The sequence below is a fragment of the Amblyomma americanum genome, chromosome 3 (assembly GCF_052857255.1).
Source record: "Amblyomma americanum isolate KBUSLIRL-KWMA chromosome 3, ASM5285725v1, whole genome shotgun sequence".
NCBI lineage: Eukaryota > Metazoa > Arthropoda > Arachnida > Ixodida > Ixodidae > Amblyomma > Amblyomma americanum.
The window spans coordinates 120,366,156-120,383,288 of NC_135499.1; the positions used below are offsets into that span (position 1 = coordinate 120,366,156).

The 17,133-nt window shown below is 44.0% G+C and overlaps 1 protein-coding gene across 1 annotated transcript in view; it reads left to right on the forward strand.

Annotated features, from left to right (window-relative positions):
• Window positions 1–14,342, forward strand: part of LOC144124057 (uncharacterized) — a 35,607-nt gene extending 21,265 nt beyond the window's left edge. The window contains exon 2 of the mRNA XM_077656728.1: window positions 13,605–14,342. Within this exon, the coding sequence (XP_077512854.1) occupies window positions 13,605–14,342 (738 nt within the window). The remainder of the gene's footprint in view (window positions 1–13,604) is intronic.
• The last annotated feature ends 2,791 nt before the right edge of the window (window positions 14,343–17,133 follow it).

Here is a 17,133-nt window from a genome sequence, read left to right on the forward strand (position 1 = left end):
AGCGGGAAGCATTCCTAGTACGTAGTTCTTGTGTGCAACTTGCCTCTTCTTTTTGGGCTCACATTTTTAGGCTGCGGGCAGCGCTCGAGAGCTGTTTCGAAGCGTTTTGAGGCGGCGACGAAGGCAGCACGAGGCATGTGCACAGGGTGGTGAAGTGGTCGCGTAAAGGGGGCAAGCATTTCCAAGGGCGGAAGATGTCCCATAAACTGCTGCCACTTTAAAAATGTATGCATCTATTGAGAATTAAAAAAATATGGTTAGATATCTATTTAAAAATGTACAAAACAGATGCCGTTTTACAACGTTTTTGTGTAGCAGCAGTGTGAAGACTCTTTTTATAGAGTGAGAAAGTCGCAATGGTCGACAAAATGTACTCTTTATTTTATATAATTAATTCTACTTTAAAGAGAAATTGTTTGTCGGAGCTACGGAGCGATGCACCGGCCCGGACAGAGTTAGGTCTCGAAATGGCGCATTATATTGCACCGCTCGCACTGCAGGCACGACAGCCAAATTCGTCGTTGATGAGCGCCGAGTGGGAGCTATGGGCTGTGGTTCGAGTGAGGTACAAAGGATGATCCAGGTTATCTAGAGTTAAATAATTATAATAAGGTAGAAATAGTTACGTTAACATCAGTTGGTGCTCCAGATTACCATGCCTTATAAATTAGGCCTCCGGTGAAAGAGGTAGATATAAGGCATTTTTTTTTTCAGGAAGCTTAAATAGAAACCGCACTTGCCCTTGACAACTCAAAGTCAGTTAGTTTTAGTGTGCGATTTTGCAATTGCTGAAGATACTGAAGGGGTGAACAAGATGAATAAAAAGTAGAATAAATGAATGAATTAAGCGTCAGAAGAACTCTTATGGCAGGTACCAGTGCCTTTTAACTGGTATTTTTTATCAAATCAAATATTTGCTTAGCAAGCAGCTCCATATTCATTCTAACCAAATCCAGCATTTTGGTAGATAAGACTAACTTCATGTTAGCGCCCATTATTATTTCGACAAATGCGGCTCTACCCCAGGGCGAGAGGACCTCGGTTTGTAGCGCAACCTCTCCAGACGCTAAATATACACGCAGTCAAAACATCACTGAATGCAGTATTAGTGTAAAAACTTGGTTGCATTGCCACCTTTGCAGGCAGCCTAGAATAGATATACCGATTGTTTCACCTGAGATATTCAGCAACTTTAAAAAATAGGCTTTTTGCGTTAGAAGAGCGCTCTTGTTGGCATTACACTGACAACGGTGTAGCGCATCAGAATACAACTGAGAAGTCATAACTAGCAGGTTGGTTAACTGATATTGAATTGTAACCTTTTTAACTATTACTCTTAGTGTCCTTATTTATTGAGAGGCGTGTGGCTCACTGTAAGTAATATCCATAAAGTTCTTGAACTTCGAGAACGCCGTTGCCCTAGGCGCTTTGGTCCAACAGACGTTAGCTATTTCGACGAATTACATACTTTGCACAGTGCACGTTAAAGAACCCCAGGTGGTCGAAATTCCCGTAGCCCTTCACTACGGAGTCCTTCATAGACTGAGTCGCTTTGGGACGTTAAACCCCCATAAACCAAACCAAATCAAACCATACTTTGCAGGGGTTGTTTTGCCTGGAATGTTTTCAAAAGCGCATCTATATTCGGCCACAGCGCTGATGATAACTGCGTTTTACAAATTCTCAAAGCTGTTTGGATATTACTTGCGATGGGGTACACACTTGTCAGTTAATAACCAAATTAACAGTAATATTTAACACTTATAGTTAACAGATTAACACTAACAGTGATGGACTAACGATTCATTATTACTCAAACAGCCTACCAGTAAGCACCTCTTAGCTGTATTCTGATGCGCTACACCGCTGACGATGCTATGCCGAAAAAAGCCACCTTCTGACTCACATAGTATATTTTGGAAAATTGGGGAAAATCTTAGGTGAAACACCCGGCATGATATCAAATTGGCGAGTGCACCACTAATTATCAAGGTCTGAATCCTGTGTGGAAATATATTAAATTCCATCTCCAAAGTCGCCTTCTACAGACTTTTTACACTGGTGGGCTCAATTGTGTGCAAAGCGAATTGCTGGCTTTTACAGAGAGTGCTCTTCGACTAGCGGTGATTTGTTGGCTTCAGATGAATTTAGCTCTTTTCACACAGCAATGGACATGCTTTTCATTTTGTCTAGCGAACACAGTAAATATTGTCACTGAGACTAGTGAGCTTGGCAACCTGTCCTGCAACATTGGTCATGTAGACAAATTTTGTCCCCAGTAAGAGTGTCATTTTCATTTCAGCTTCTATCGTCTTGTGCATCTTTCAAATATGATTTGTTGTGTTACGACCTCTCCGGTGTTCTTTGAATGCGTTTATGTTGTAATTTTCAGCTATTGTGATCCTTCATATAGAATCTCTTAGGCGATCCTCGGTGCATCGTTTCAACACTTTAGTTGCCATGCGTTCGTTATATCCGAGACTGACACACTAAAGTTTGTTGTATCCGAGGTGGCGTTATATCTGATCTCAACACACTGAGTTTGTTGCATCCGAGGTATAGACACAAAAGTTTGTTATATTGGAGGTGGCATACTATGGTTCGTTATAGCTGACCCAATGCACTAAATTCGTTGCCCGACATATGGTCCACCTGCCACTGGCTACTGACAGACGGTGGTCTCCATTTCCGCCTACACAGACCCCTCTAATTCTAACGCATTAAACATCATACACGTCAGTAGAAAACTAAAAGTTGGTATTTCGCGTAATGACGACTGTTCGAGTTGCTTTGAATTTGCATTGTCGTCTTTCGCGTCGTTATATTATACGAATATGCTTTGTCTGGGACTGTTTATTTATTTATTTATTTATTTATTTATTTATTTATTTATTTATTTATTTATTTATTTATTTATTTATTTATTTATTTATTTATTTATTTATTTATTTATTTAGTAAATACTGCCAGCTTGTGTTACAGGCCTTAGGCAGGAGTGGGGTACAAACATATTGATAAATATGACAAGTACATTGCAAAAGAATCAGATAGCGAACAGAGAAAAAACCAGTACATACAACATAAAATCGATTACAAAGACATAGAACATATGATGACATCGATCCTGGCAGCAAACGAAGGCATCGGACTTGGCCCAAAACAAGGATACATAAGAGCCCTATACAACCTTCAGAGCTTGTAAAAATAAATTCACCAATTCGCAATTGACAACATCAGCAGGTAAACCATTCCACTTAATGATAGTATGGGGAAAGAACGAATACTTAAATACATTAGTTTTGCATGAAAACGCAACTGTAACAATTAAAGATAAATCTAGCAGCTTTGCGTTGGACATTTTCTATTTTAAGTTTGTTACTTTCGGTCCAGGGATCCCACACTGCCGCAGCATATTCCAACATTGGCCGAACAAATGTTTTGTAAGCTAAAAGCTTTATTTCTTTTGTGGATTGTGCTAGCGTTCTTCTCAAGTAGTGCAGTTGTCTTAGAGCTTTTTTTTTCTATATACGATATGTGCTCGTTCCATCGAAGGTCTGAGACTATCTGAATTCCTAAGTATTTAAAAGCGTTGACAACTAAGAGGGGCTCATTGGCTAAGCGGTATGTAAAACTAAAAGGATTCTTTTTACGTGTCACAGTCATCGCTACTGTCTTGTTGGAATTCAAAGTCATTTGCCACGTGGAGCACCATTTTTCTACTGCAGACAGTGAATCGCTTAAAAGGAGTTGATCTTCAGGGCTAGATATTTCTTGATATAGTATGCAATCGTCTGCGAAAAGCCGTATTTTAACATGTACGTTGTGAACTATGTCATTAAAAAATACTAGAAAGAAAAGGGGACCCAAGACTGAGCCCTGCGGAATACCGGATTCTACTGGGACAGCATCAGAGAGGACACCATCAACCACCACACTTTGACGTCTATGCGAAAGATAGGCTTCGATCCATGAGAGTAGGCACTCGTGTTTCAGTATAGGTTTTAACTTCTGCAGTAATTTTTGATAAGACACACGATCGAATGCTTTCTCGAAATCAAGAAAAGCAATATCAACTTGATTATGCCTATCTAGTGCTGCCGCTAAATCGTGGACAGTTGCAATAAGCTGTGTTACTGTGGAGAGACCGCGACGGAACCCGTGCTGGCGATTATCAAGGACGTGGTTCTTCTCGAGAAAGTTAGTCAAGTGTTTACAGATGATGTGTTCAAGCAATTTTACTGAAGTGCACAAAAGAGAAATTGGCCGGTAGGAAGAAGGTGCTGATTTGTGTTGGTCTTAGGGAATCGGGGTGATTTTTGCGTGTTTCCAGTCACTTGGCAATTCAGAGCAGTTTAGTGATTTCCTAAATATTAAAGTTAAATATTTGGCGGACCATTCAGCGTACCGTACCAGAAAGGCGTTAGGTATTTCGTCAATCCCTGGCGACTTCTTTGTGTCCAAATTAAGCAGAAGAGCTAGCACACCTTCCTCAGTTATGCAAATGCCACTGATTGGTGCCAGATCATCAAAGGAAGAAAAATGTGGCTTGCAGCCGTCATCGTGAGTGAATATCGAGCTGAAGTACTGGTTGAGCGCCTGCGCTGTTTCTAACTTGTCGTGCATACCCGCACTATCTGCAGAAAGTCCAAGAATCAATTTCTTGCGTGGCGCGAGATGATGCCAGAACATGCTTGGAGAAGAAAAAAGGAAATTTTTCATACGTACAGTGTGGAATTGGTGTTTGGCTGTATTGATAGCGTTCCGCAACGACAGGCGTAGCATGGAAATCTTATCTGCAGTGGCCGATGAAGGATGCTCTGAGTGTTGTTGTCTCGCTTTCTTAAGCTTACGTCCCAGACGCGCAATATCTTTTGTCATCCAAGGATTGCTAGTGCGCAAAATTTTCCGTTTTCTTGGCACAAAATCGCTTATACATCCGTGAACTAAGTTTTTGAAGAAGCACCACATGTGCTCAACAGAGGTACTCTGTGTTTCGTGCAAACAGGAAAAGGAAGAAAATGAAGTGTCTAGTGCATCTAAGATATCGACATCACTTGCACGTGAGAAGATCGGGATAGTTGTCTCTCTCTTCTGAAGCTTTGATATAGGGCGCAACTGCAAAGATAAACTTGACATTTTATGGTCTGATATTCTCTCTTAGACAGACACACGTGGTGTTCGGCGTAGCAGGTTGTCAAAAACAAGAAACAGGTCCAGAACTGATTGAGAGTCGTTTTGTACACGGGTGGGCTCAGTGACTAGTTGTGTCAAGTTATGAAAGAACACTACGTCGAGAAATAGTTGGGAGGCACCAGTGAGAGCCACCGGAGTATCGGGCAACCAATTTATTGACGGAAAGTTGAAATCACCCGTCAATAACAAATTGGCTGAGCGGATTTCACTTCGGCATAGGAATTCATTAAGCTTTTCTAGAAATATGTTATTCAAATTCGGGGGACGGTAGAATCCTCCAATAATTAGATGACATTCCTCAAGGAATACTTTGAGTATAACACTTTCTAACCCCTCTATGTTTGGCAACCTTGAGATCCGAAGGGACTCTTTGTATATTATGGCAACGCCACCACCACGGCCATCTCTGTCGCTCCGGAAAATGTTATAACCACAAGGTGTTATTTCACAATCATAAATATCAGGATGCAGCCACGTTTCTGTCACGACTACAACGTGAGGATTATGTGCCAGGACAATGCTCTCTATGTCAGTTACTTTATTCAAAATGCTTCGGGAATTGACCTTGATACAACGGAAGGTCTTATTAGAGCAATCATCTATTCATGGTGACCGCTTTGAACTGCGGCGTTCTTCGATTATAGGAACTCTTTTCTTCAGAGTGCTGTCCCACTGAAACACTTCGTCGTTTATTTTAATCTTATCGTATACTAGATTTACTTTCTTTCCTTCTTTTCTCTCCTCAGCTGTACTATCCCAGAGGTACTTTCGAATAGTTCTTGTGGAAGTGGAAAAGTCGTTAGATACAGAAATGCTCCTTCCTTTCAACTTGTGGCAATTCTTGAATATGTTTATTTTTTCACGGTGGTCGATTAGTTTAATGATTACTGGTCGCGATTTGTTTGTTTGTTTGCGCCCTAATCGGTGAATTTTCTCTATCGAAGACACCTCTACACCTAATTTTTCTTGAAATAAGTTTACTACTGCCTCCGAAAGTGATTCAGAAGTCTCATCGACCATTTCAGTCATGCCATATATGATAACATTGTTGCGGCGACTCCTGTCTTCAAGATCGACCAGTTTTTTTTCCGGGCTCTGAATAGTGCTTTCCATGTCAGTAATTTTACTGCCTAATTCCTTTATAGTTGACACGTATTCATCTACCTGCTTTAACTTTGCTTCTATGCCATCAAAGCGGTTATGAATAGCTTTTTGCCCTTCAAGTAACTGTTGGAGCAGCTCTGCTGTATTACCAGGCCCAGGGTTATACGCGACATCTCCGCAAAGCATGAGAAGATCAACAAAAACATTCCGAATGCGCGAACATAAAGTACACACAATGTGAGGGCACATCAGCTGGACGAGGCAACGATCACTGGTTCGAATAGAGCCATATTTGTTACTGACATGCGTAAAAAGCAGAAATGGGTTCATGGCGATGTTGTCGGACGGCCAGCCGATAAGGAATTTTTGTGTGCGGCTAGAAATGTAGAGCGGCGTCTGGCAGGAGTAAGGAGTATGTAGAAAAAAAATCACTGCTCATAACAGCATTAACTCTAATCTTGTAGCATTATTATTTACCTAATTGTGAGAACTTCATAATGACCATTCTTATGCATCTTTAAGGAAGTGGTGACAAAATTGTCTAATTTAATTGTCAGTGAAAGTAATGTTGTCATTTCCATGCAAAATGCGATTAGTAAAGAAAAGCAACCGATCAAGTTTTGTAACAAATTGGGTTTGCAAAAATGTTTCCCGGAGATGTACAGCTAGAAACCTGTTAGATAATGTTCACCTAAGGCGAGAGTTGTTCAGAGGAGTCCTAGGGCTTATAGTTAAGGAAAAGTATGGTGCGGCTTATTGTACCATCAAAACAATCTGTATTCATTATCCGGGGTTAAAATCATATCGCTAAGATGTAACAGATTAAATTTCTAAAGTAACTTTAAAGATTGTTCGTAAATTGATTTCGGTTATTTAACTTAACAATGTGCACAGAGCGGCCAGTAGTTTGGGAGAAGTTGTAGCTGACATTTATTTAGGCGGCTTCACAGTATTTTTTTTTCTGTTCTTGAGAAATACCAATTTTAAATATGCGTCTCATAACAAATGTGCCGCAGGGGCGATAGAATCAGTTGTTACTTTTATTTTAAATCTTCAGAATCCGCCAAGGCATTGGTCAAATATTCTTAGGCCGAGTATGACAGCCATAATTTTTCACGTGTTTGGTTTTAGAGGCAAATAAGGAGGACTCGAGATATGTGGCGTCTTTAAAGTGCGCTCTTCATTATTGAAATAACCTGACCTATTTGCTTACAACTTCAGTATTATAAGTTAGTAACGTGCCGCGTGCCAGTATTAATCCAACGACTGTCATTGTCCTCCGAAGATTGCTGGAATACCTAAACTGCGAAGTCTTACCTGCATCCCTTTTGCTTCGTACAAATTTTACTTACAATATTTAGCCTTACTTCTTCACTGCTTACATTACACAATAGGTCTACGTGTTTCTATGCCAACAACGGAACCTGAGTAACAAAGTATTGCATGATACTCACCTAGGGTCGGATCCAATCTTTTGCCCTGGGGGAAGCTTATTTAAAACATGACACACCGCACACTTAGGCAAACCAGCTACTGGCAGGCAGAAAGCGTCTAAAGTCCCTTCATTCGCCCACGTCTTGTGCGCTTGTCTGTTTTGATCACATATAGTGGCTTGTGTTTTATTGACAGATTTCATCCCAGACCTCACAACCTTCGATGTGGGGTTTTTATGAATGAAATAAAAAAACAGAGAGAAAGAAAACGGGGTCTATTTACCGTGCAGAAAACGAGGCGCAATGTGCAGTAGTTTGAGGAAAAAAAATAAGAAGGAGATTTTAAGCCTACATTATTACTACTTTATTTTTTAAGACAAACGAATTACAAAATCAGCGCACAAATCTTGGATAATTGCTGAAAATTTGAGGGAGAAGCTGCAGAGTTCCATTCTAATAGTAGTATTGAGCTACTAGTCAGAGAGCGGGAGGGTGAACCCTTCGCACAAAACTGGGGTCTCACCCGAGCCCCATTTCACAGTCTTGCGCTGTATGGCTAGCGTCATTTTCTCTTTGGTTCTTCCTGCCAGTCCTGTCATCTCGGTCGTGCAGCTAATACCGTCTGCGCTACGTGACTTGACAGTCGACTGTACCAGGTTACCCCGGCCAGGAGCTACTGGCGACGGGGCACAACGGTGGCGGCAGCAGTCGTCTTCCGTCGGAAGTACGGATTCACCGGTGTGTGACCGTGGCAAGTGGGGGCGCACGCCCCCCTCTGTCGCTTGCTTCGAAAAGCATGGCGCGTCGCGCCTGACGGTCGCACGCACACGGTTGGCTGCCTAAGAAAAGAAACCGCGACGGCCGCTCGGAGGCGCTCGACGCGCTTCGCCAAAAATTGAATGCACGTATACGAGCCAACGGTGCACGCTAAGCGCACACAATACGGGCGGTGACGAGATCAGTGGGGCACACGGGAAGCAGCCGTCATGCAACGACGCCGTGGACGTTTATTTAATAAATGCAGCGAGAGGGGCGCCTTTCTTTTTCTTATTTTTGAATTTGGGGTGTCTCGTCGAGGCTGCAGAAGAAGGCACCGGAGCCTCTTCCGTTCAGGGTATGTAGAGTGTAACGGCAACCTTACCGAACTTGTGGTGTCACCCAGATACGTACTGAGTAGCGCAGCGTCATTGAAAATGCGCCTATGAAAGAGCTTATGAATTAGGGCCCTGAGAACACGTCGCGAGGTGGGAAAGAAGTAGGCTGGCGAGCAGGCGGTAGGCGACAATCGGACAGGTTCTAGGAATAGCAAGAGAGAGTTATTAGTAGAATTCGCAGATAGAAATAATTTACGGATCATGAATAACTTCTACAAACGAGAGAACAGGAAGTGGACCTGGAAGAGCCCCAGTGGTGAGAGTAAGAATGAAATCGACTTCCTACTATGCGCTAAGCCTGGCATCGTTCAGGATGTGGACGTCCTCGGAAATGTGCGCTGTAGTGACCACAGAATGGTAAAGTCTCAAATTAGCTTAGAATTGAGCACGGAATGAAACAAGCTAGTGAAGAAACCCATTACCTAGTCAGCGATAAGAGGGAAATTAGAGAAAATCAGGATATCGCTGCAGAACAGATATTCAGCCTTAATTGATGAAGACGATCTTAATTTCCATACAATGAACGATAATCTGATAGCTATCATTTCGGAGTGCGCAGAAGAAGTAGGCGGTAGGACGATTCGACAGGATACCGGCAAGTTATCTCAGGAGACGAAAGATCTGATTAAAAAACGCCAAAGAATGAGGGCGTCTAACCCTACAGACAGGATAGAACTAACAGAGCTATCAATAAATAAGCGCAAGGTAGCCGACATAAGGAAGTTCAATATGGAGAGAATCGAGCATGCTGTAAAGAAAGGAGGTAGCCTGAAAGCGGTGAAGAGGAAACTAGACAGTGGTAAAAATCAGATGCTTGCGTTAAGAGACAAGGAGGGCAATGTCATCAGCAATATGGATTAGGTAGTTAAAGTATCTGAAGAGTTCTGCAAAAATCTTTACAGTAGTGAATGTAATCAGAGCGTTAATGAGAGAGGCAGCAGTCCACAGCAATGCGTCATCCCGCCAGTTACGAAAGAGGAAGTAAAGAAAGCCTTAGGAGCAATGCAAAGAGGAAAAGCAGCTGGTGAAAATCAGGTAACAGCAGATCTTTTGAAGGACGGAGGGGAAATTGTGCTAGAAAAACTAGCCGCCCTGTATACGCAATGCCTTACGACGTCGGCTGTACCAGAATCTTGGAAAAACACGAGCATTATCTTAATTCATAAGAAAGGAGACGCCAAGGACTTGAAAAATTACAGGCCGATCAGCTTACTATCCGTTGCCTACAAAGTATTTACTAAGGTAATCGCTAATAGAGTCAGGGCAACGTTAGACTTTAATCAACCAAATGATCAGGCAGGCTTTCGTAAAGGATATTCCACAATAGATCATATTCACACTATCAATCAGGTGATAGAGAAATGCGCAGAATATAACCAACCTCTATATATAGCTTTCATTGATTACGAGAAAGCATTCGACTCAGTGGAAACCTCACCAGTCATACAGGCACTGCGTAATCAGGGGGTAGAAGAGCCTTATGTCAAAATACTGGAAGATATATATAGCAACTGCAAAGCTACCATAGTACTCCATAAAGTCAGCAATAAAATTCCAATAAGGAAGGGCGTCAGGCGAGGAGATATGATCTCGCCAATGCTATTCACCGCCTGTCTACAGGAGGTATTTCGAGGCCTGCATTGGGAAAAGTTGGGTATAAGAATTAATGGAGAATTCGTAAATAATCTGCGATTCGCAGATAACATTGCCTTGCTGAGTCACTCACGCGATGAATTGCAAAGCATGATCACTGATTTAGACAGGCCGAGCAAAACTGTGGGTCTAAAAATTAGCATGCAGAAAACCAAAGTCATGTTTAACAGTCTAGCAAGGGAAGCAAGTTCACAATTGGAAGCGAGGTGCTGGAAGTAGTAAAGAACTACTTAGGGCAGGCAGTGACAGCGGATCCAGATCATGAGAGGGAAATAACTAGAAGGATAATAATGGGGTGGAGCGCATATGGCTGCTTCTCTCAGATCATGATATCCCTCAAGAGAAAAGTGTACAACAGCGTTATCTTGCCGGTACTCACCTACGGGGCAGAAACGTGGAGGCTAACGAAAGTGGTTCAGCTTAAGCTAAGGACAACACAGCGAGCCATGGAAAGAAAAATGATAGGTGTAACGTTAAGAGACCTGCATTGGGAAAAGTTGGGTATAAGAATTAATGGAGAATTCGTAAATAATCTGCGATTCGCAGATAACATTGCCTTGCTGAGTCACTCACGCGATGAATTGCAAAGCATGATCAATGATTTAGACAGGCCGAGCAAAACTGTGGGTCTAAAAATTAGCATGCAGAAAACCAAAGTCATGTTTAACAGTCTAGCAAGGGAAGCAAGTTCACAATTGGAAGCGAGGTGCTGGAAGTAGTAAAGAACTACTTAGGGCAGGCAGTGACAGCGGATCCAGATCATGAGAGGGAAATAACTAGAAGGATAATAATGGGGTGGAGCGCATATGGCTGCTTCTCTCAGATCATGATATCCCTCAAGAGAAAAGTGTACAACAGCGTTATCTTGCCGGTACTCACCTACGGGGCAGAAACGTGGAGGCTAACGAACGTGGTTCAGCTTAAGCTAAGGACAACACAGCGAGCCATGGAAAGAAAAATGATAGGTGTAACGTTAAGAGACCGGAAGCGGACAGAGTGGGTGAGGGAACAAACGCGGGTTAATGACATCTTAGTCGAAATGAAGAGGAAGAAATGGGCTTGGGCAGGGAATGTGATGAGAAGGCAAAACAACACTGGTCCTTAAGGGTAACGGAGTGAATTCCAAGAGAAGGCAAGCGTAGCAGGGGTTGGTGAAATTAATAAGTTCGCAGGCATAGGTTGGCTGCAGCTGGCAAAAGACGAGGGTAATTGGAGACACATGGGACAGGCTTTTGCCCTGCACTGGGTGTCGTCAGGCTGATGATGACGGTGACGGTGAACGCGTTCTAGTGTACTCTTTTTGCAGTGCGCCAATTAGAGACGAACAAGGAGATCTCCACTTATATCATTTTGCTGCGATATCTGATGGACACTTTGTAGGCTGCACGGTGTTAGATCATCGTAACATAAATGGCAGACTCCACGTTGGATACCATCAGGTAATTAATTTTATCTAGTTCCGTGGCTCGTCAATGCGAGTGCTAGCAAATGATGATTCTGGACTTCGGTAATATGATCGAGGTAACCGAAGGTCATGAAGACTATGTAGACCTTCTGGATAAAGAGAGAAAGATATTTCGGCGCCGTTTCTTGCTGGTGGCTGCAGGCGGTTGGAGCCACCAGTGAGTGAGGTGTAAAAGTTTTGAAACTTTGGCGCCGTAACTGCCAAAGAAATGTTTAGAGAACGTCCTCCACTGGCCTTGGGCATAGGTGTTCTTGCAATGCAGCTAAAGGTGTATTGCATTTAAAAATCATACAGCAGCTAAAGGGTGTATAAGAAGCTTCCTGTAAGGCACACGGCGTCGTGTGTTGCAAATCAAAACTAGTGTTCACATATTGCTCAGACAGGCAATAACTATAAGGGAGGCGTGGACAGGAGAATGTGAACTGCAATTGAATGGTGTACCGGGGTGTGTGAACGACAAATGTTGTGTGCATTAGACAGCGTTAATCATAAGGGACGTGGTGGCCTGGGTGGGGACCATAAGGAGCATGTGGGCGCGGTAGAGTGAACTGAATCTAGGTACGTGCGGACCAGTGAGTGTGAACCATAAGGGATGTGCGTACCCAGGATAGTGAACTATTAGTGACATGTAGATCTGGGAGTGTGAGTCATTAAGGACTCGTGGAGCAGAGAGCGTGAACAAGGGAGTGTGCACAAGCTGTGTGAACCATAGCAGACGCGTGGACTAAAGCGTGACCCTTAGGGATGCGTGGATCAGCTAGTGTGAGCCACATAGGATGTGTAAACATGGAAGTTTGAACCATGAGAGACGACTGGATTAGAGAGTGTGGGCCATAAATAACGTGTGGGCAGAGGAGTGTGAACGGTGCGGGGAGACTAAGTTGGAGAGTGTGAACCATAAGAAACATGTGGACTGGGGAGTGCGAATCATGAGGGATGCGTGGACCGGAAAGTATGAACTTTGGAAGATGTGTTTTTTTCTCGGTTATGTGATGCTGTTGGGCTATGCTATGGAAGAACCATAAGAAACATGTGGACTGGGGAGTGCGAATCGTAAGGGATGCGTGGACCGGGAAGTATGCACTTTCGAAGATGTGTCTTTTTCGCGGTTATGTGATGCTGTTGGGCTATGCTATGGAAGCGGACGAGGGCTTATTTAGAGACGGGAGCATGCGCTATACAGTTGTCATTTCCACTTCTACGTTACAACAGAGAGGGGAAAGTGTGATGATAATTTTTACTGTCACTACTGCGGGCATTCTTGTATTCTAAGGTTGATTTTCCGCCTACACGTGCTGGTCGACCGAGGCTCTGCCACACTCACCTATTCAGCGTATTCTCGATTTGGTGACAAGGCTAGCCAGGCTTCTTGCATATAAGCGTGCCATGTATTACGCACCAACTCTAGTTCTTCCTTGCATAATTTTCGGTCAGGATTTCTGGCATCCTTATAGCAATGACCCCATCGTCCGCGCTTTCCACACGGTTAAGTGATATAATGTCATATAACTTTTTGGGTTGTGTCTCTTGAAAATGCTTACTGATACTGAACCTTTCTTAACACGTTTTTTGTTATGTCTCGCCCCTTTAAACCATAAGCAGGACTCGCTGACCTGGACTGGTCTCCTTGTGTTCACTCTCCTGGCGCTGCACTGTGACGGGGCAGACCAGACGTCCTCCGAGCCACCTCCGGTCAACGCTGGCGTAGTGGGAACCGGCCGTGGCCTGTCTCACCGGGCTGCGGACAGACATTATCGCCGTGGTCGCCGACTCGACCCGGGCTCCCCGCCGCTTCCTTTACGGTCAGCCCGTGCCGAAGAAAGTCGCCGAAGTGATGCAGCCGCCCCAGACTACGATGGCGGTGACTTCGATTACCCGCCGTACCACAGCTACTGGCCTCCCGCTACAGCCACGGATAAACGGAAGGACGGCAAGGGTGGTCACCACTATCACCATCGTCATCGCCAAGGTCGGAGGCGCTACGACGACTTTGTCGGTGACTACGACTCGTACGACTACTACGGCGGTAAGCACGACTACAAGCACGAGTACGACATCGTTTTTCCCTTGTTGATTCTCATCATGGCTCCGCTGGCGGTTTCCGCTTTCCTGCTGCCCATCACAGCGTCGCTCATGACCAACACGTTCTTCCTCGTCAACGGGGCCACGTCTGCGGCCATCCAGGGTAGGCGAAGGCGCAGGAGCTTGCGGCAGCTAGCGCCCTCGGCCGAAGAACTGCGGAACCTAGAAGAGGTATTGTTGCGGGCAATCAGCAAGTACGGCGATTTTGAAGAAGCTGTGGTACCGGAGTCAGTGAAACGTGGGGTGCTGTCGACTTGACAAGTTCCGACTTTGGGGCCAAGACGACCAGATGCATTGTGGCGAAAAGCCACATAAGTGAAAGAACATGCATAGCGTGGTTAATTATTTTGTTGCACGGCTGGATACTCGGCCATTTCGACAGATTCGAAAGCTCTTTCAAAGGTGAGGAGTAGACAACGCCTGGATCAGGAGTTGCGGTTGTTGTAGCAGGCATCGAAACCAAAGTCGTCGCTGTCACCTGATAAAGTTGTGTGAGATCCATGGATGTGCCACACGAGGACAAGCGGATGATCGAGTGTTTTGATTGTGAATGCGGTATTTGTGGAAACAAATGCAGTATGCATACAGAATGTTGCGACACGTACACACGTAATATGCTGCTTGTCTTGATGTTTCTTAGCGCCACCTAATTTCTCCCCATTTTCTATGTTATATCTCGAAGTTATTTATTCTGAACTGTAGAAGGATACATGAACGCTTTCAATATCTAACCCGAAAAGCTGCCGGGAAACAGTAAACCATTATTGGCTGCTATAGCTATCGCCCTCTGGCACTCATTATCGTCTGGCCCCTCCGGCACTCGTCAAAGGCTGTAGTAATCTTACATGAGAGTGTAAAGAAAGTGGTGGCTTGGGCGAAGTGTCTAGAGTTCACAAATTCAGGCTGCAACTTAGGTGGTAGTTTTTCAAGACGGCAAAGCAGGATTGCGGATCGGAGTTTCGCGATACGGCGAAATAAAATGTATCGCGCGAGACTCTCGAGACATGTTCGCGTATTCAGTTTCAGTTTCAGTGTATTCACTTTGGATGAGGGTTTTACAAAGGAGAATGATGAAAGCATCTGGGCCCTTAGTAAGCTGCTAGTTCGGGCACATTCAATAAGTGCACAAAATAGCGTACCCAGACGTCAACACACAAAAAGTGTACATTTATATACGCATAGAAGACAGAATACACAAAAATAAGAATCAACTAAAGTAAGCATATGCAGGCAATGAAATGAAGGAAAAGGCAAAAGAGGACGTTCGCTACAAACATTGAATAATATATAAATATAGATTCATCAATATTACAAGTTATTAGTTTAAGTGCTCAGACTCAATAAAACCGATCAATTTCGTGGAGAAAGGGTCTCTAGCACTACTACTAAGAGCCGTGCATCCTGACAGCAAGCTTATTTCTTGCAGTCGGAATTTTTTGCTTCCAGGTTACCGCGAGGAAGACGGTTCACGCCAGCCAGCTGAGTCGCCCTTGTTCCTCCACGTGTACGGTATTCAGCGAAATAGGCGTCTAAGACCACTTGTACGAAACAACGTGCGTAATAGTGTGAAGGCAGACGAGTTAATAATGTCACTGCGCCAAAGAAGGAATATTCTACTGGAAGAATGGAATGGAATGCGTACGTGAGCCACGGAGTTCCTACGACGAGATTTTTTAGGTACGATAGGTAACATGATGGATCTGCCGTCTTCAAGTCGTTTTAAGCAAGATGTGAGCCACTTGGATTTGACGCCCGTAGCTGAAAATTGAATATGGAAGATGATGGCGACTACAGCCGCTTGTATAAGCACGATTTCACAACAGATGAGAATGACAGAGAGGGAACAAAAGGGGAGTGATCGTGCATTGTGGCTCGTGGCTTGCTCTGTAAAATGAAATTTTCTCAATTATTCATGCAAGCATTTGTGCTTCACAGCTTTTCTTCGATACGTTGCTACGTTTGCGCACAGCACTTCAGAATTCCTGCGGTTATTTTTCCCAAGTGAACTTTGTGACGATTTATTTTTATTTTATTTAAAAAGTCGATTCCAGCACCCTTTTGCTGAAACAAGCATTGATGACCGGACGTAGTGATTTTAACGGAACAAACACGACAGCGTGGTTGGCGCATGCTTCTTGAAGTAACGGCAGATGCCACGTCAAAGCTCTCGTCAACATCAGTGGCTGGTTGAATCAATCGGCACCCATTATATCATCCATTGCAATTTCCGCAGTCAGGCCCATGCACTCGGGCTCTGTGTGAGTAGCCGCGTACCTTTGTAGCTGGGAGGATCAGCTTCCCGCCGTTGCTACTGGCTCTATTGAAGAGCCCTCCTGTGTTAAGTATACGGGTTCTGCCCTCTGCATTGTAATGCCCGGTCTGTTTTTGCTGTCTTTGTAATTATTAGGCATTAATAGCACGGAAAAAGAAACGGGATGGACACGAGCTGCATGATGCACAGAGGCTGGTACTAGAGTAAACTGTACAGGAGTAGTGCTGTAATTCATTGCTGGGCTTATGCATGCGATGGGCAATGAACGGGGTGGCCGAAGTCATCTGGGCAACTCCTGTCATTGATGCATCGTTCGATGGAATATACCCATGGGTCTGCATTATGGATAAATCCTAAGAACTATAAAAAACACTGACAGATTACGTTTTTTTCGAATTCAGATTTACCCGGAAAACTCCGACTTTGTCAAGCCTGTCAATAAAGGGTTTTTTTTTTTAAACTTCTGGACGCGTCATACCGCGAACGTCTCAATGCGCTGGATAGTCTGTGGCAAGCTCCAGAGGGAATGGCAAAATAAGTAGCTCTCAAAATATTGCATGCGACTTCAGAATGCCCACTCAGTCTATAGACCAGTGACTCCAGTGCCCTGTGATATACCTGTATTACTCTACAGCTGAGAAGTCCTATCCCTTCGTATGTCTCTCCCACATAACCAGTCTAGTAGCGGGCCTCTTCCCATTAGTCATCTGCGCATGCAGAGGCTTTAGACATTAGAAGGCCGGTACCAGGAACCGGAGAGTTGGAGAGAAGTGCTAT